The following is an 18,674-nucleotide window of genomic DNA, read 5'->3' on the forward strand; positions in this document are numbered from 1 at the left end:
GGGAGCTGTGGAGAAAACATGTGCCCACCCAGTTTGTCCATTGGCACACCAGGTCTATCTACACCACTGACGCAAAGATAAATAAATTAATCAGGTATCATTATCTCAAGAGTGCAGTCAGAATTCAGAATATTGGCATGTAATTGGTGGCCATTTTTTAGACAGCCGCAAAACAATGGCCTAACTCGGTAGACAGAGCTGAATGTAATGGCTGTGCCCTAGAAAATCTGTTCTAGTTAATTGAGATAAGTGTTTTGGGATATATTTGGTTCTGGACCATGCTCTTATCAAGTTTAGATCGGTTTCATGCCATATGCAACTGCTATTATGTTTTCACCATTGTCCTGAATTCCACAAGTTCACATTAATTGAAAATTTTTCTATTGAATATTATTGTGCATGATTGAATCATATTTATATTGTGGAGGGTTTTTTTTTTCATTCCAGTGATGATATAGGCTCCTTTGGGTACCTTGCGGCCCAGGAACTACTGTATTGAGATTTGTTTTTCTCCACAATTTATTTGTTGTTTTCTATGATTTGATTTTTATATGAATGATTGTGGCAGCCCCTCCAATTATTGTCAGCGGCGCGGTTTTTGACGTTTTGTTTTTTTGCTCTAACTCAGTAGGCACTAAGGAAAATGGCACCTATTGCATGTTAATCAAAGTTAGACGCCGTTTGCTGAATCAAACTCGTCAGTTATCATAATGTTTAGGCACCAGGTTTTTCCTGCCCTGATATACTGGTGCCTAACTCAATCAATGCCCAAACTCCCCCCCCCAAACTATGCCCACTTTTCATGTAGGCGTTTTAGTGTAGATGCTTACCGAGTTAGGCGCCTACTGGCTAATTTTTTTATCGAAATCCTACAACATGGACTATATGTTTGAAATTTTCCTTTCAACTATATGTGATTAACTGTGCATGAAGTTTACCTCCATTTTTCTAATTTGTTTTGTTTGCATATAATAATAAATAAATGAGATTAATTCCAATTGGTTTTTAATAGCGCTTTCAATTTATCAGTGCCAAGCCAATTTTTTTTTTTTTTAATTCTTTATTGATTTTCAAACTTTGATAGTGCAATACAATTGGTAAATCATAAATACTGCATAGAACGCACTAATAACTATACAATTATTACATTAAACAATCATTTACTCCCATCCTCATCTTAATTATTAATACAATAATACATATGATGTGATTTCAATATTATAATTAAATAATTGAACTCTAAGGGGGGGGAGGTTGGGGGTGATTGAGGGGAGGGTTCTGCTGGAGGGGTTTGGTCTCTGTGGGTCTTCGTGAAGGACTGACCCGAAAGATCCGATTGTTTCTGCAATTGTTAGTGGCCGTTGGTTTGTTGTGCCCTGTATTTCTATCTTTGAAAATTTAATAAAAATGATTAAAAAATAATAATAATAATAATTTAACTCCTCAACGTACATTTCCCTCCCCCACCCACCAACCCTCCCTGGATGTGTAAAGAATCTAATGAAAAGGGAAGAAACATGACCCTTACTGTAATGCAACAAAAAGTAGTCAATGGACTCCATACATCATTAATGAACTTACTAGTCCCCAAACGTTCCGCCATCATTCTTTCATACATATATGTGGTACACACATTTACCCACCAAAAAGTATAATTAATCCTGTCATGGTTCTTCCAATTAAGTGTGATCAGTTAAAAAAAATTAACCCCCCCTTCCTTTACTAACAAGTAGTGCGAGTTTTAGCGCCGACAGCGGCAGTAACTGCTCCGACACTCATAGAATTCCTATGAGCATTAAAGCAGTTACCGCTGCTGCCGGCGCTAAAACCCGCGCTACGCGTTTGTAAAGAAGGGGGTAAGTGAGGCGCCTTTTATAAAATCAGGGCCATAATGTTTCTCCAAACCATGTTTATTCATTGTGATTATACTGTTACCTCCTCACATTTCTTTCCAAAAGGATGCCTGAATTCTTGCTGAGCTAAAAGTAATTTAACAGTTACATATGGACGGATGAGTTAATCCGGTCTGAAATGTATTAAAGGTTGAAAGGATCCCACATTGATAGGAGAGAGATTTTAGTAGCATGCGTCAGTCGGGACTTTGGGTTTGATCCATACCACATCCCTTCATGGCAGGAATTGATGTTCTACAGCCGAGATACTCTATCTGCCATTGCTTCAGTTTTAGCTTGACCCCCAATCGCAGGTCACCCCTCAAGACAGGCTTCTGAAGCGTTTCGAGTGATCACAGCAGACTTCACTGCCACCTGCCCTTTGTTTGCAATTGTTACTTTCTAGGTTAAAGGCCATTAGAAGAGTCAGAGAAAGAAGTCATTGCTCCAGTCTTTCATACGAGGAGTGTCTGATTTACTTAGTTGGATTACATGGATTTATGTAGCTCAGCAGTGAGTACCTGCCACCTGTCTAGGATTATTGTACTTTGAAAAAGAGCCTATTATTTCAGCCGGCATATCCATTAAGATTTAGATAAATATTTGCCCGCCCCAACCCCTTTTTTGTTATGTAGGCTTGTATTTGCCGATCTTCAGCTAGTTCACTTCAGATGCCAGGGTACACTAAAAGCCTTCGCTTTCTTCTCTAATCTTTTAAAGGGGGCCCCTGGCAATAAGTCACGTTTCAAAAACAAATCTTCATGTTACCTGCATGAAGTTCTTTTATGATTTTGACATCGTAAAGATCTCTTGTTTTTACAGGTTTAATTAGTGAGCCGTAGGACTTGATAGGGGTAAGTCTATAAATCCTTCCCATGTGTAAAATGTTTTATAAGACTACCAAGGATTACATGCATAAAAGTACGTACAGAGACAAGAAAAGATACAGGGCTCCTTTTACAAAGGTGTGCTAGCATTTTTAGCGCACGCTAGCTGACAAACTACCGCCTGCTCAAGAGGAGGCGGTAGCGGCTAGTGCGCGCAGCATTTTAGCGTGCGCTGTTCCGCGCGTTAAGGCTCTAACGCACCTTTGTAAAAGCCCACCGTTTAACACAATGGGAGTGGAGTTGCAGCACAGGTGGAGTTGCAAAATATGAGCATTAGGTGGAGCCATGCAAATTGTACATGTGTACGCTCAATTTCTGCTAGTTTATCTTTAGTATTTAACCTTATACAAAAAAAGCCTTCTTGCCCTCTAAATGTAGATGAACTGTTATAAAATTACTCCCTAAGAGGGAATTTTCAAGTTGATTTTCTTGAGTATAAAGTGTAATTGCCACATAAATTGCCCTACCTATATTCCTTTACCTGCATTCACAACAGAATTAGTTTGAGGGAGAAGTACTGCGCATCACATTGGACGTTCCATATTAATGTATGTTGTTTTAGTAAGAAAAATATATTCAGAGAAAAAACAACAGCGACTTCTGCGAGTAGTCTTTTTCTTTAGGCAATTCTTTTTATATTTTTTAATTCTTTATTTATTTTCCAAACTTCAAAAGTGCAATACACAAATATATATCATATAATCCTATATAATAAAACGCTAGCCGCACATGCGCACTCAGACCTGCATGATCTGTAATCCCTGATCCGTGATCTATAGGTCCGTGGCCAGAGTGCATATGCGGCGGCTAGACAAAGCGGGAGAAACCCAGACTCGAGCGCTGTGGCCGACTCAGGATGGGAGGATGCGCCGCAGCAAAGTGCTGCACAGGTACTGGAGGAGAGAGACAGATCGCTTCTGCACATACCGGTACAAACCTCCCTCCAGCATTGGCAGCCGCAGCACGTTAAACAGGCTGCTTCGCGACTTTCTCCTGCAGTTGAGTCCCTCTGCTGCGTCACTAATGATGTCATCAATGACGCGACAGAGAGACTCAATGGCAGAAGAAAGCCGCGAAGCAGCCTGTTTAGCGTGCTGCAGCTGCCAAAGCTGGAGGGAGGTTTGTTATTAAAGTCATCTCGCCGGGAGGGTTGCAGAGTCAGCGGGGGTTGGGCTGGGAGGGGAGAGAAGCGTCTGCCTCGGGTGCTTCAGGCAGAAGCAGCGTTTACAATTCGCTGCTGTTGCGGCTTCAGGCCTTCCTCTCTGGCCGGTCCTGCCTACTTCCTGTTTTCATGAACACAGGACCCGCCAGAGAGGAATACCTGAAGCCAGCAACAGCAATGAATTGTGAGTGCTGCTGTTGCCCGATGAAGTAGTTGAAGGAGGAAAGTGATCAGAGGGAGAGAGAATGGCTTAGAGGGAAGAACAGATGGCAGGGCATGGAGGGAAGGAGGAAGGTATGCCAGACCAAGGGAAAAGGAAAGACGAGATGGAGAGAGGCCATATGGGTCAGAGAGAGAGGGGGCGGACACTGGATGGAAAGAGAAGAGAGGGCAGTGAATGGAAGGGGCAACATAGAGGGTGAACAGTATTCTAGCACCCGTTAATGTAACGGGCTTAATGACTAATAAGTTAATAAAAGCACATTCAACTTACAAATATGCGTAACCAACCATTTTCTCCCCCCCCCCCCAATGATTATTCAATAAAACACAGAAACATAGATTATCCCAATAACCTTACCCTATTCAGATTAACAATATCCTCCCATTTATATACTCCAAAGTCAAAATTAGGACAGAAATATCCCCACCCCACCCTTCCCTGGATGTGTACGAAAATAAACAAAAACTGACTCGTAATCAAAGACCTGCTATAGTGAAGTAGTAAATTAATATATGATGTCAACGGCCCCCAAACCAGCTTAAATAAATTACTGTGCCCCCCAAACTATCGGCATTCATTTTTTCATATCTATAGCTGGAGCATAAATTTGCCCACCAGAAAGGGAAATTTAGGTGGCCGTAGTTCTTCCAATTTTGGGTTATCATTTGCATGGCTATCCCGGTCATGACAAGAAAAAGACGGCATTCTTTAGGCAATTCTGAATGAGAAAGTTCAGGCATATTTTCACCTTCAAAATTGTAAACTTGTGCAGAGACGGGAGATAAATAGCACCTGCAGATTCTGCAGCCATTTGAGTAGGGACATAGCCAGCAGTCCATTTTTTTTTTTTTTGGGGGGGGGGGTTCTCTGCTTTTTTTTTCACCCCCAATCAGACCACATTAAAAATCATAGCACCACCAGCCTAAGAAATCTGCTTCCCAAACTCCCCCCTCCCCCTCCCCCTCCACCTGCTGTCTCAGCAGTGAGGAAATCAGTAGTGTGCTTTCCAGTTAAGATCAGCAACTGGAAGCACACCATTGACTTCCTTGTTACTGAGGCAACCTGAGAAAAAGTGGGGTTTGAGTATTGGTTCTCCTCCACTGACAGGGCTTGAGCCTCCCTTCCAACCATTCAATGGATGCTGCAGCTTTGGAGCAGGCATGAGCCCAAAGTGAGGGGGGAGGGGGGAGCCATGCCCCTCATAGCTACACCATTGAATTTTGGCTCTTTGAAAGTTGTCCCCAAAAGACTTGCTTCCAGGCTGCTCAGTTCTGTTCACAACTGACTGCAGCATCCTACATTCCTATTGGGATTGACTGATTAATAATTACAGTTGTTTCAAGCCCCCCCCCCCCCCCAAGAATGAAGTACAAAATAAAGCTTTAACATCTAGCTTTGTTTCAGGTCTTTTGGGGACTCTTTTTTTAAATTGAAGTGTGCTGTGAAGGAGAATGTAGCTTAATGAGGTTGTGGGTTCAAACCCCCATACTGCTCCTTGTGACCCTGGGCAAGTCACTTAATCTTCCACTACCGCAGGTACATTACATAGCTTGTGAGCCCACTAGGAAGTGCTTGAAGTACCTATATGTAAACCACTTTGAATGTGGTTGTAAAACTAAAAAAAGGTGGTATTAAAGTCCCAATCCCTTCCCTAAGCAGTTAGCATGTGAATTAGCATGTACAAATGTGGTAACTGTTACACACAGGCACACACACATGATAGAAACATAGAAACATAGAACATGACGGCAGAAAAGGGCTACGGCCCATCTAGTCTGCCCACACTAATGGCCCACCCCCTAACTACCTCCATGAAGAGATCCCACATGCCAATCCCATCTTTTCTTAAAATCTGGCACGCTGCTGGCCTCAATTACCTGTTGTGGAAGATTATTCCAGCGATCATTCACCCTTTCGGTGAAGGAATATTTTCTGGTGTCGCCATGAAATTTCCCACCCCTGATTTTCAACGGATGCCCTCTTGTTGCCGTGGGTCCTTTAAGGAAAAAGAGATCCTCTTCCACCTCGATACGGCCTGTGACATATTTGAATGTCTCGATCATGTCTCCCCTCTTATTGGATGGAAACTATTAGTATATAGTACATTACTATGTGCTAACTATCAATGTTGCCAATAGTGTGAGTTCACTTAATGCCTCTTCAAGAGACAGGTAAGAGGCATCTATATTACCAGCAGGCAGTTACAATGGCCCGCTAAAGGTTTCCCTCTCTGATCTACAGTCAGATTCAGGGCCGGCCCAACCATTAAGCATCACTAGGTAGTTGCCATGGAGAGAAGCTTCTGAGGGGCAGCAAAGAGCAACTACAGTCAAAGCAAAACAGTCAGTGCTGACTCCATGCTAAGGGAAGCTTTTTCTAAGCTTTGTTAAGCAGCTAGAGTGGATTGTACTGTGCATTAACCATGAGTTCAGATTCACATTAAAAACAACTAGTTCAGTAAATATAAAAACTTATGTTTGCTCCTTAATGGGGGAACACGGGCAGTGTGTGGGTGTGACCAAGACTGTGCAAAGGGGTGGCCTACTCTGACAGCTAGTGCACAGGTCATTACTTTGTGCTAGTTGTCACAACTGCCATTAGCGCAGCTGCTTTTACCATTGCCTCGAAGAAAAGGCGATAGATTTAATTTTAGTACCAAACTTCGGAATCCACCTCTCGTGGACACAAAGTGGTTTACAATCTACTCAGAAAGATAGAAAAAGTTTACATGAAGGAAAGAAAGTGACCAAAAGCATTGATCTAGCTTAAAGAGAGGCTAGGGAGAAAAAGAGACAGGCATAGCCTTAGGACATGCAAACAGCCCAAGAGCTATATTTCACCAAAGGCATATTGAGGCAAAAACATTTTCAGCAAAGTGCAAAACTTCACATATGAGTGCTTCAACCCACTGGAGCATAACAGCCCATTTCATAAAACAGTCATGAGAGAGAAAAAAAACAACCGAGGAACACATAGAAGCTAATTGAGCATATGAAACAGAAGAAATTGTCTACTGAAAATCCTGAGAGGACACAGAGAGTGAGACAAATGATAATGTGTAAGCATAGAAGAAAGATAGACAGGATGCCCCAAATAAAGCACTTGCTGGGCAAGAGTGAGAACTTTGAATTGAGTGTGCACAGAGACCTGTAACCAGTGTTTCTGGTATAGTAAAGGAGTGGCATGATCTGTTCTGTGGACACCACCGTTCTGCACCAACTGAAAGCACTTGAGCTGGACAAGAGGCAAACTAACAGAGACAATGTTACAGTAATCTAAGTGAGACAAAACTAAGGCATAAAGAACATTAAGTTGGGATACCCTTTCCAGATAATACAAAATTGATACAGGGCATAGAAACAACCATGCACATAGTGGAAACTTGGGCCTCAAAAAAACGTTGGGAATCAAGAAGAGCCCTAAGATACTTAAATGAATTTGCCAGCTTAACAGGTCCATCTGAAAGTATGAGAGCAACAAGAGGGAAGGCAAAGCATCCAGTAACTTACATAGCTAGAGCTCTGGCAGGATTCAGGACAAGATGAATTTTCTGAAGCCAGCCTGGAACAAACTTAAGGTAACAATGTAGCCATAATATCAGCATTATGCAATCTCAGCTGCTGCCACAATCAAGTTCGGTGGTGTTGTTCCCTCCCCATTGTCCAACACCCCTGACATCTTTTCAGTAGCTGATCCCATTCCTGACACCACTTCAATATCTGATCCCTCCAGTACCTTCTCCTGTCATCCTTCCAGTCTCAAAGCCCAGCTTCTTAATATGAAACCCTGCCCCCTCCAAATTCCCACTCTGCAAGCACAAGACCTCCAAAGCCTACCTCTTCCCCTTCCCTCAGGTCTTCATTGGTATTCAGTGCAGTTGGATGAGAATTCACTTTTTCTCTTGCTCAAGATGCTGGCATTCAGAATGACCACAGTGATCCCTAGTGGTTAGGAGGCAAGAGCAAACCCCAGACATTTCCTGCCCTATTAACAACCCAGCGCAAAACGGCAATTCTGAACCATAGTGGTAGTAGTGTGAGACTGCCACTAGAGTCAAAGCTGCCATTTTGCATCCGTGACAGCAATGGGCCAAGAGTCAAGTGTATTCACTGATCACTGCCCCCTCCCCAACCCATCAGGAGAAGAGCATGGGAGGAGAGTTGGAATGCAGAATGGGGGATTTTATTTTTAATGCTACAGATCATGGTAAATGAATCTGGACATTGTAAATACAGTTACCACACTATCTCAGTATGCAACTACCATTCTGTAAGTATCTACCCTATGCAAAAACTGCAGGGCAGATGCTGGGCATATCCCATTAATTACCGCATAGGCTTTGCATTTACATCACATGAGTTTTTCACTCTATGCCCATACTATACAAAAACGTATTGCAATTTAGTAAACGGAGTGGCCAAGTGGTTAGAGTTACGGCCTCAGCACCCTGAGGTTGTGGGTTCAAATCCTGCACTGCTCCTTGTGACCCTGGGCAAGTCACTCAATCCTCCATTACCCCATGTACATTAGATAGATTGTGAGTCCACCAGGACAGATAGGGATAAATGACTGAGTATCTAAATATAAACCACTTAGACAATTAATAGGCAGTATATAAATAACTAAAATAAATAAATAAAGAGGCCCCTTAATGTTTGTTTATTAAGAATTTGATATACCGCTCCCACATTTTACTGACCTAAGCAATTTACAATGTAACAATTGACTACTGAAAGGAACTCCATAGAAAGGTAGAGAAAGATACAAGGCAACGACAGGACACAGTGGCCGAGATAATTCTTTGATGTATGAACTCACTTGCACAGGAAGAGTTTTTCATCAGTCAGTTAAAGCTATTAAAAAGAAAATTAACTTTCAAAAATCTAATATGAACATTAGGAAGCATCTTGGTTTTGCTTATATAGATAACCTTGTTATTGACATGGCAGCAAAACCATCCCAACACACAAAAACTTGTGTCTTATAAACTCTGAAGTTTGACACCTTTCTTATTTCATTACATTTACGGATGACACTGAACTGGCTAGACCACATCCAAACGACGGCCCCACCAGCCCACACACTGGCCATTTGTTTCACCTGTCTATCTTTATAGGCAGGTGGAAAGAGCACCTTTTATTCATATATTAGTTGCTCATTTTTCTTACTCACATGTCACTGCTTCATCTTCCATATAATCTCTTTGCTCCTGCACTTTAAGCTGTTTCTGAGATATAAAAGGGCAGTAGAGCAGCATCCTGCCGTTTCCTAACTAGGCCAGACATGAAGCAGTGAGGTCACCTTAACTGTTCAAAGAAAAATCATAAACCGAAAATTAGGGATATGCATAGGCAAAAAAAAATTTCAGTTTGTTTCCAGAAGGTTTGACTTTCTCCCCTGATTTTCATAGATTTTGTATGGTTAGTTCCACACATTGGTTTAATTTTTTTTGTTTTGTTTTTTTAAAGCACATTAGCATTTTTTTTAAATGTGTGCAAATCATCTGTTTGTACATTAATTCAATTTTGCACACTTTACATTTTTTAAGGCATACTTCCGCCAAAGATTAATTAGGATTGAGAATGCTACATAGATGTAGCACTCATGATCTCCAGACGGGAGAGAATCTGTGGTATAAACTACAACAGAACCATAACTTGTACCAGTGGGATTCAGAATATACATTTCCAGGACTCCAAAGGGATCAAGTCTATGGCTACCTGTCAAGGCCTGTTACAGCAAAGGACTGTTAGAAAAGGAGGAGAGCAGGACCCCAATGGCTTTGGGTACATCTTCCAGCTTAATCAAGAGTTAGATGTGTAAATTAAGCAAAATAAGCTGGCAGAATGTGCTTAAGTGAATTTTCATCTGCCAGAAAATATGTATGTAAATTTGGGAGATAGATGATATACAGTATTATGGATTTACATATATTACGGCAGTTTCCAGAAGTTATTCTTATCTTTGGCATTCATGGCCCACTGTGTCCCAAAAAAGAGGTCCAGAGTGGGTAACCCATATAAGAAACCGATCAACAGCAAAAACTGGGATCATACAATAGAGTTAATACGTACATAACAGTTAATAATTATTACATAAGATACTTACAAAACAGATATGTATTTAGTTTAGTGTTAGGCAGTAATATATTACTAGATAATGAGTAACTAATGATTACTTTTATTCAACTAATATATTACATTTTTTCAGTAATGAGTAATTTAATGTCTAGTTACTTTATATTGTTACTTTTTAGTGACAAACATCCAACTTTCCTTTCATCACTAATCTCATTATTAGTTTACTGGTTTCCAGCAAACTTCCTTCTGAGTGAAATTGTTTAAGCATGCAGCACAAGGTGATAGAGATAGCCAGGTCTTTGACATATAAGTGTTCTGTTTATGTAAAATTAGGTGCAAGTTGTATCTATTAAGCCACAAACCTGAAAGTGATGAAATGGCATCAGTGCCAGCAAAGAAATAAAATCCTGTTCAATCAACTGTTGATTTTAATTATGATATCAAAGTGTCACAGACTCAAGTGGATGGCCTCATCATAATCTTGGTATAGATCTTGGTAAATATGCCTCAACTCTGGTTTGTGCACCTAAACATGGACTCAATGAGCATTTTGGTTATTATCTTGACCATAAAGATTTGATTCTGGCTGCAGTTATGTTGCCATAGTGTCATCTTTATTGGGTTGGAGGTGCTGAAATAAAGATGAAATGCAAAGAACTTCTTTTTGAAGCAAAGAAAACATAAGAATAGCCTTACTGGGTCAGACCAATGGTCCATCAAGCCCAGTAGTCTATTCTCATGGTGGCCAATCCAAGTCCCTAGTACCTGGCCGAAACCCCAGGAATAACAATATTCCATGCTACTGATCCAGGGCATCAGACCTAAATTAGCCACCTGAGTAGTGAAAGTAATAATAATTTACCCACAAGTTCCTCAGAATACCACACTCTATAATCGTGTGGTAGCCATCCTCACAGGAACATTAAAGTGTGTTTGTTTGTTATTTCATGATGTTTTATAATAATTTATAAAGTGCAAGTGCTTAATCCATTATAATTTTCATTAATCAAGTATTACTGCAATGGCAGTTACTTAGCTTTTTTGAAACTGGGTCTGCCTCAATCCCCACCGACGCGTTTCATAATTTCATCAGGGTCGGGGATGGAGAGAGCAGAGCAGTGCTGTGTATTAGCGAAATGCTAAATCCCTATTCAGTAAGCCAGAGTTTCCAACTTTAGTTCTTTTGCCAGAAGAAAGCTCTGCCTGGTGCTTCCACATTGAAGACTGCTGAATAGAATGTTTGATTGATTTCTGTACTACTCATATGCTAGCTACTTTCGTATTATTTTCCCTTATTTGATTTAAGTATCTCTCTAATTGCATTTGAGGACCTGAGCATTTTCTGTTTTGATGTTTTCTTTGAAATGGATGGATTTCTAATTGCAAGAATTAATTTTGTGTAACGTTGAAGCAAATGTTTATATTCAAGAATTAAAAAGTAACTAAAAGAAACATTATTTTCACAGCAACTTATTACTTTCATAAAACAAGTAAATAGTAACTGTAGTATATTACTTTTTCCTCGCAGTAGCTAGTAACTTTAATATATTATTTTTTACAAAGTACGAGTAGGTTGCCCAACCCCACTTCAGTTGTTTACGAAAACCAACATAGGAAGGAATTAAATTTACGTATTGCATCTGTACAGATTGAGAAAAAAATGAACTCTTCTTAAAATCATCTATATTTTAAACCTTCCAATGTAAGTTGACATGTATGTGGTATCACAACAATATTTTTACAAATGTGCTGAAAATATACTTTTTCTCATTACTGATTTCTATTTCAACACCAATCAAAAATACTAAATGGGAGTTCAGACTTCCACCCGAGTCATACAGCTCCAGGTGGTGTTGTTCTTCATTATTCCCAGTACTTATTGATATTTCATTTTATCCTATTTTCTTATCCTCATTTCATTTAGAATAAATAGAGTGTATAAATAAGTTCATAACTTAGCTTTTGTTAATATTCAACAAGTACTAGGAATAGTGAAGAACAACACCACCTGGAGCTGTATGACTCGGGTGGAAGTCTGAACTCCCATTTAGTACTTTTGATTGATGTTGAAATAGAAATCAGTAATGAGAAAAAGTATATTTTCAGCGCATTTGTAACAATATTGTTGTGAAAGTACTGTGAGGTTATTCTCACTACGCAAAAAGAATTATTGGAAGATGGCTCAGATGTATGTGGTACGCCATTTGCACACAAATGATGTAATACGTAAACCCAACCAATATCGATACCTTGTGTTGCAAAATCATTTCATTGTGCTTAAAATTGCATACATGACCTTGCACTAGGCACACCCCTGAAAATTCATTCCATAGTGCCTCCACTTTTCACCCCCCACTTTCTTAAACAGCAGCAAGTGAAGTTGGAGCAGATACTGAGAGGTGAAAACGCAGGTGTGGTGGAAGGCACCTATGTAAGTCCCCAAAAAACAAAAGTGTGATACAAGTTTCTGAATCATATTTCTTTTTTTATATTTAGGTACTTGTGCTGTCGTCAAAACTTCTGAAACCACTTGACATTCCAGAATTATTGTTCGGAACAGACCATCTGAACCCAGACATTGGCATCTGAGAAATATCTCTAAAGGAAATAAGTGACCTATCCAAGCCGAAACGTCATAACTGCCATATTTGGCTGTGTCTCAGAGGCTCTTATAAATATGTAATATCCTAAAATTAATTTTGGATGACAATGACTGCAGGGACCTGATGACTTCTTGAAAATGTTTTGTGCTCAGTGGTTGGCGGAATTTAGATTTCTTTTATTGACAAAAGGTTATTACTTACTTTCTATAATTAAAGATTTAATACTCTTAAACTAATTCCCTGCTTATGTAATGATGTTCTAATTAGATAAATGGACAGGAAAGATTTTCTGAAGTAACTTCTTCCTTTTTGAATAACTTGTCCATGTGCATTGCTTGGACATAAAAATAAAGCCTCGCTTCACTGCAGAATGATGTTAGTTGTTTTATTTGAGCCTCACTGAGATTGAAAGCTACAGAGCTAACTTGAGTCTCCTACATATTTTCCTTTTCATGATTGTTTATTCTACGGCTTCCTCTTCAACCTAGACCCCCCCCCAACCCGCCAATCACTGATCCTGCTTTTATGTAGTAGAGCAGGGGTTTCAAAGTCCCTCCTTGAGGGCCGTAATACAGTCAGGTTTTCAGGATTTCCCCAATAAATATGCATGAGATCTGTGTGCATGCACTGCTTTCAATGCATATTCATTGGGAAAATCCTGAACACCCGACTGGATTGCGGCCCTCAAGGAGGGACTTTGAGATCCCTGTAGTAGAGCATCCTATGAACCCCCAAGGTGCGCATTTCACGTGGCCTTGGCTCTCTCGGTGCTTTAAGACCCTCTTTCGTGTTTTTCTTTCCAATAGGCAGAGGTCAGTTTGCTTGTCTTGAAATCTCAGGGAGGTCAGAGCATACTGAGACACCACTGAGCATTTTGAAAACTGCCCTGCTATAGGTTAGCGCACTGATGTCATCTCTACGCTAACTGATTTGTGTCCCCATAGCACAGGAGCCCTTAGCACCTCCTAAATAAGAGGCGGTAAGTGCTCTGGCATTAATTTTGTTTTTTAAATAGCCACCTGCTAACAGCCAGAAAAAAAGCAAATAGGAACAAGCGCTTTTTGGCTGCCATTCTACAAATGGTCTTAGCCTGGGAAAGGCCTGCAAAAGGATGTGCTAAGCCTATTTCTTAGCACGGCTTAGGGAAAGGAATTGGGACTTGTAAACCACCTTTTAGTAGTTATATAACCACACTCAAAGCAGTTTACACACAGGTTAGTTAGTTTAGGTGCCATTGACTTCCAAATCTGTTGTCTCAGTCGAGTGAGGGCCATGATGGCATCTTCTGAGCCTTTGATTAATTCAGTTGGAATACCGTTGATATCGGGTGACTTGTTTTTCAAGCATTTTCCTTATCTGTTCCAGTGGGCTCACAATCTATCTAATGTACCTGGGGCAGTGGAAGATTACGTGACTTGCCTAGGCTTACAAGGGGCAGAGTGGGATTTGAACCCGCAACCTCAGGCTGCTGAGGCTGTAGCTCTAACCACTATGCCACACTCTGCTGGGCCCCTAAATAAATAAAATAATGCTGGTTTTAAAAAATCTTCTTGGGGTGTGTCTTCATTTATTTGTGCTTTATTCTTCTGGTTTGTGGATCAGTGCTTTGTCTACTACAGGTTCTGATGGGGATCAGCTAGCAGCACCTCCAATTTTTTGGAAGTTAACTGGTATGCAGGGAATACAGTAGTTCAGAGGTCCCATGGCATTGCAATTTGAGCCATTTTAACTTTAATTGTGCTCTTGTGAGTAGCCTGATTGGAACAGGTTGGCAGGTTAAAAAAAAAAAAAAAAGTAAGTTTGCTTGCTTAATTAAATGCTAAGCAAAGGCCAGAATGGTAGTTGAAGTCTTAAAATATTTTGTGAATTCTGAGCATGGTTGAGCTAGAGGAGCTTTCCAAAGCATTAACATTTTTCCACAAATTAAATATGCAGCCGGCCAGGTAATATTTTGAGGCCCTCGGTATGTTTATTATAATCAAAAAAGTAAAATAAACCAGTTTCTTGATCATATGTCACTTTAGCTATAAATTACAATATTATTATTATTAAGACTTAGCCAAAAGGAAAGATTTATAAACTATAAAGAGTTTTACCTCATGAAAAATTGTCATTTCTTTAACAAGACAGTAAATATTTTTTCTGAGGCCCTCCCAAGTACCTACAAATTCAAAATGTGGCCCTGCAAAGGGTTTGAGTTTGAGACCACTGTTGTATACACTGCTGTTCAAATCATCTAAAAATGTTTGCCAATGCTGCTGTTTTAACCGGAAACAGAGTGATTTGAAAGTTATGGCTCTGTTTTCTTATTTTGAGTAAATATAGAAGAAGAAAGACCAAATAGAACTGTAGCAGATGTTATTACCAGTGTTCTATTCTTAGCCATGCATTATACAGTTATAAATCTCCCTGGCATGATTATACAAACAGATTATTGCTCTAGGGTATTAAATCCAGGGGATCAAGATTAAATTCCAGAGCAGCTAGAAAAAAACAAAAAGATTTCAAGTTCTATTATGGGCAGGGGGAAGCCACAGGTTTCTTTATTCTCTCCCCTTGCCCCCATGCCCATAAAGATATCCCACGGTTAAGAGTACACCAGCAGTAAAGGCACAATAGAACTAGACTCCATCCACCTTCCTTGTTTTCTTTTATTTTTTTTTTTAATTATTTATTTAATTTTATAAATATACATTCATACAGTATGTATATAGGAAAGAGAGATTAAACATATTAATTAAAAAGAAAAGGAAAAGAAGAGAACTAAACAACTTCCATTACAGTATCAATCATCTCTCAAAAAAAAAAAAAGTCCACATTATGGGAGAAGCAATTCACATTGGTAGGGCCTTATATTATTACAGAAATTATAATATCATACAAAAAAAATGCAGTGTTACTTCTTCAAACAAATAAAATCTAGACCTTATTCCACTGTGGAAGCACTGGACAGCGTTACCCCTTTAGCCTCAAGAAAAAATCGTAGTTGGGGGGGATCAAAAAAAATATATGAATGTTGATCCAACAAGATCAAACATTTGCAGGGATATCTAAGTTGAAACTTGGCCCCCAAACACCTTCCTTGTTTTCTAACAGAAATACTTTTGATTTATAAGGCTTTATTGTTGTGGACTTAAATCCCATTTTAAGAGTCCCATATCATAATGCACTGCAAAAGCTGTACTGTGAGGAAGGGGGGAGGGGGCAGGCAGCGAGAAGCACAACTTCCTGGAACATGAGACAGAAGGGACATACATTGGATGCAGAACCGCCCATGTGGACCTAGAAGGCAGGTGTTTATATGAGCAGGTATACCTTGTACAACAGCTTTAATATTTTTTTTAATTTTTTTATTGCTCTAGTGTTTGCACCATCTGAATGCCCTATAGGTATCCAGAATACCTTTCCCTCTTGGTTATGACTTATAGGGTTGTCTTATAACAGGCCACCTAACTTGTATGGGAAGTATACATGTATGTTACACCAATATTCTACATATTTTACATTCATATCCATGTATTTTATAATACAGGTACAAAACATAGAAACATGATGGCAGAAAAAGGCCAAGGGCTCCTTTTATCAATGTGCGGTAGGTGGTTAACGCACAGAATACCGCGCGTTCAACCGCCTGCCATGCTGGTTGCTAACGCCTCCTCGTTAGTTTTTAGGCTTGCCGCGGGGGTTAGTGCGTGATGAAATGTCCGACGCGCTAACCCCCGTAACACGTCTTGATAAAAGGAGCCCCAAATGGCCCATCTTGTCTGCCCTTCTGCAGTAACCGTTATCTCTTCCTCTAAGAGATCCCACATGCCAATCTCATGCCTTCTTGAATTCAGACAGTCTCTGTCTCTATCACTTCTTCTGGGAGACTGTTCCACGCATCTACCACCCTTTCTGTAAAAAAGTGTTTCCTTAGATTACTCCTGAGCCTATCACCTCTTAACTTCATCTTATGCCCTCTCATTCCAGAGCTTCCTTTCAAATAAAAGAGACACGACTCATGCACATTTAGACCATGTAGGTATTTAAACACCTCTATCATATCTCCCCTCTCCCACCTTTCCTCTAAAGTATACATATTGAGATCTTTAAGTCTGTCCCTATACGCCTTATGATGAAGACCATGCACCATTTTAGTACGGTAGCCTTTCTCTGGACCAACTCCATTCTTTATACATCTTTTTGAAGGTGCAGTCTCCAGAATTGTACACAATATTCTAAATGAGGTCTCACCATGCTTTAATCCTTTATCTGAAATCCTTGGGACTAGGCATATTTCAGTTTTTTGAACTTTTCAAATTTTGGAATGGTAATGTTAAGTCAGAAAAAGACAGACCATACGACATGGCCACCAGACTTTTTTTTTATTTAAAAATAAGGCAAAAATTAAACACTTCAAAAGCCGGGGCGCTAGTGAGCTTCAGGAGGAATTGCAGCTTGAATTTGAGCTCCGGTAAACCTCTGCTATAAAATCAAGAATACACTTACTCAACGCTGCTTAATTTTCTCCCACTTACTCATCGAGTAATCTAGTGAGGCTTCTCGATAGATATACAGCGATATCAGCTTCTAAAAGCGGGAAACGTACGAAAATTGATCCTCCCTCACCATCGAAACCTCAGGCCTCGAAATCGGAAGTTGTGCCGATGACGGTGCTCATAGAGGAGATACGTGCACTAAAAGATATGATCTCGGAGACTAATTCCAACATTGAAGACATTAAACAGGACATGGCTACTATGAAAACAGATGTGCTCCACTTTCGCACACGAGTACAATCTCTCGAGACGAAACAGCGTGTCACCGAAAACAACGTGAAGGATTTGCAGCGCCATCTTAAGCGCGTGGCACAGCTAGAGTCTGATCTGAACGAGGCGAGTGATCGTGCTCGTAAGAGAAACATTCGTATCCTTGGTCTTTCGGAGGAACATGAGGGCCAGAACCTGATAAAATTTCTACAAGACACAATACCTACTTTACTTGACATCACTTTTTCCCCGCCGCTCGAAATTGAAGCCGCTCATCGCATCAATTCGCAGTGCACTCCACGTGAGAACTTTCCGAGGCCGGTTATACTAAGCCTGCTGCGTTTCAACCAGACGCTTGAGATCATGCAGAAGGCAAAAATGAAGGCGCCACTGAAATTTGAAGGGCGGAATATCATGTTCGTCCCCGATTTGAGTAAGACCTCAGCACGATTAAGAAAACAGCTGCTTGAATACAGGCCGCATCTCAAAACTCTCAACGCTCGCTTTGGGATTTTTTACCCTGCTCGACTAAGAGTTACGATCCAGAACTGTACTAAAGATTTCACAGATCCGAACATGTTGGGTGACTATCTGGAATCCATATCTCCCAGCACGATTGATGCTACCTGACTTCTTAATTTCCTTATTGCCTGTATTTTCACCTGGTTCTATGTGCTACAGATTTTGAACTGTTTACTTTCTTCTCATTATTAAGTCATTTCCATTTTGACTTTGCCTGCCTCTATGCTTATTCACCTTTTTCCTGCCACTTTTTCTGTTTCTTTGACTGCAAGATCTATTTGTTTCCCTCATCGATGCTTTTATTGTCAGTCCTATTATATGTGTTCTCTTGTGGCAGCGCCTTTCCATCTTTATTTAGCATCTCTACTCTTTATCAGATCTCAATCTCTGCCTTGTTCCTGCCCTTTATTGGGCTTTCACAATCTCATTTCATTATTGATGTTGCTGATTAATACCTGATTCCATATTTGTATTCAGTATGAATCTGTCATTATAAGCATAGGTTTGATGTTGCTTGTTCATGTTTGCCTTTTTTCCCTCACTCACTGACCCGT

The 18,674-nt window shown here is 40.2% G+C and overlaps 1 protein-coding gene across 1 annotated transcript in view; it reads left to right on the top strand.

Moving 5' to 3' along the window:
* Positions 1–13,215, top strand: part of SCFD2 (sec1 family domain containing 2) — a 622,955-nt gene extending 609,740 nt beyond the window's left edge. Inside the window, exon 9 of the mRNA XM_033945418.1 lies at positions 12,741–13,215. Within this exon, the coding sequence (XP_033801309.1) occupies positions 12,741–12,833 (93 nt within the window). The 3' untranslated portion in view covers positions 12,834–13,215. The remainder of the gene's footprint in view (positions 1–12,740) is intronic.
* Positions 13,216–18,674: the final 5,459 nt, after the last annotated feature.

The sequence above is a fragment of the Geotrypetes seraphini genome, chromosome 1, assembly GCF_902459505.1.
Source record: "Geotrypetes seraphini chromosome 1, aGeoSer1.1, whole genome shotgun sequence".
Lineage (NCBI taxonomy): Eukaryota > Metazoa > Chordata > Amphibia > Gymnophiona > Dermophiidae > Geotrypetes > Geotrypetes seraphini.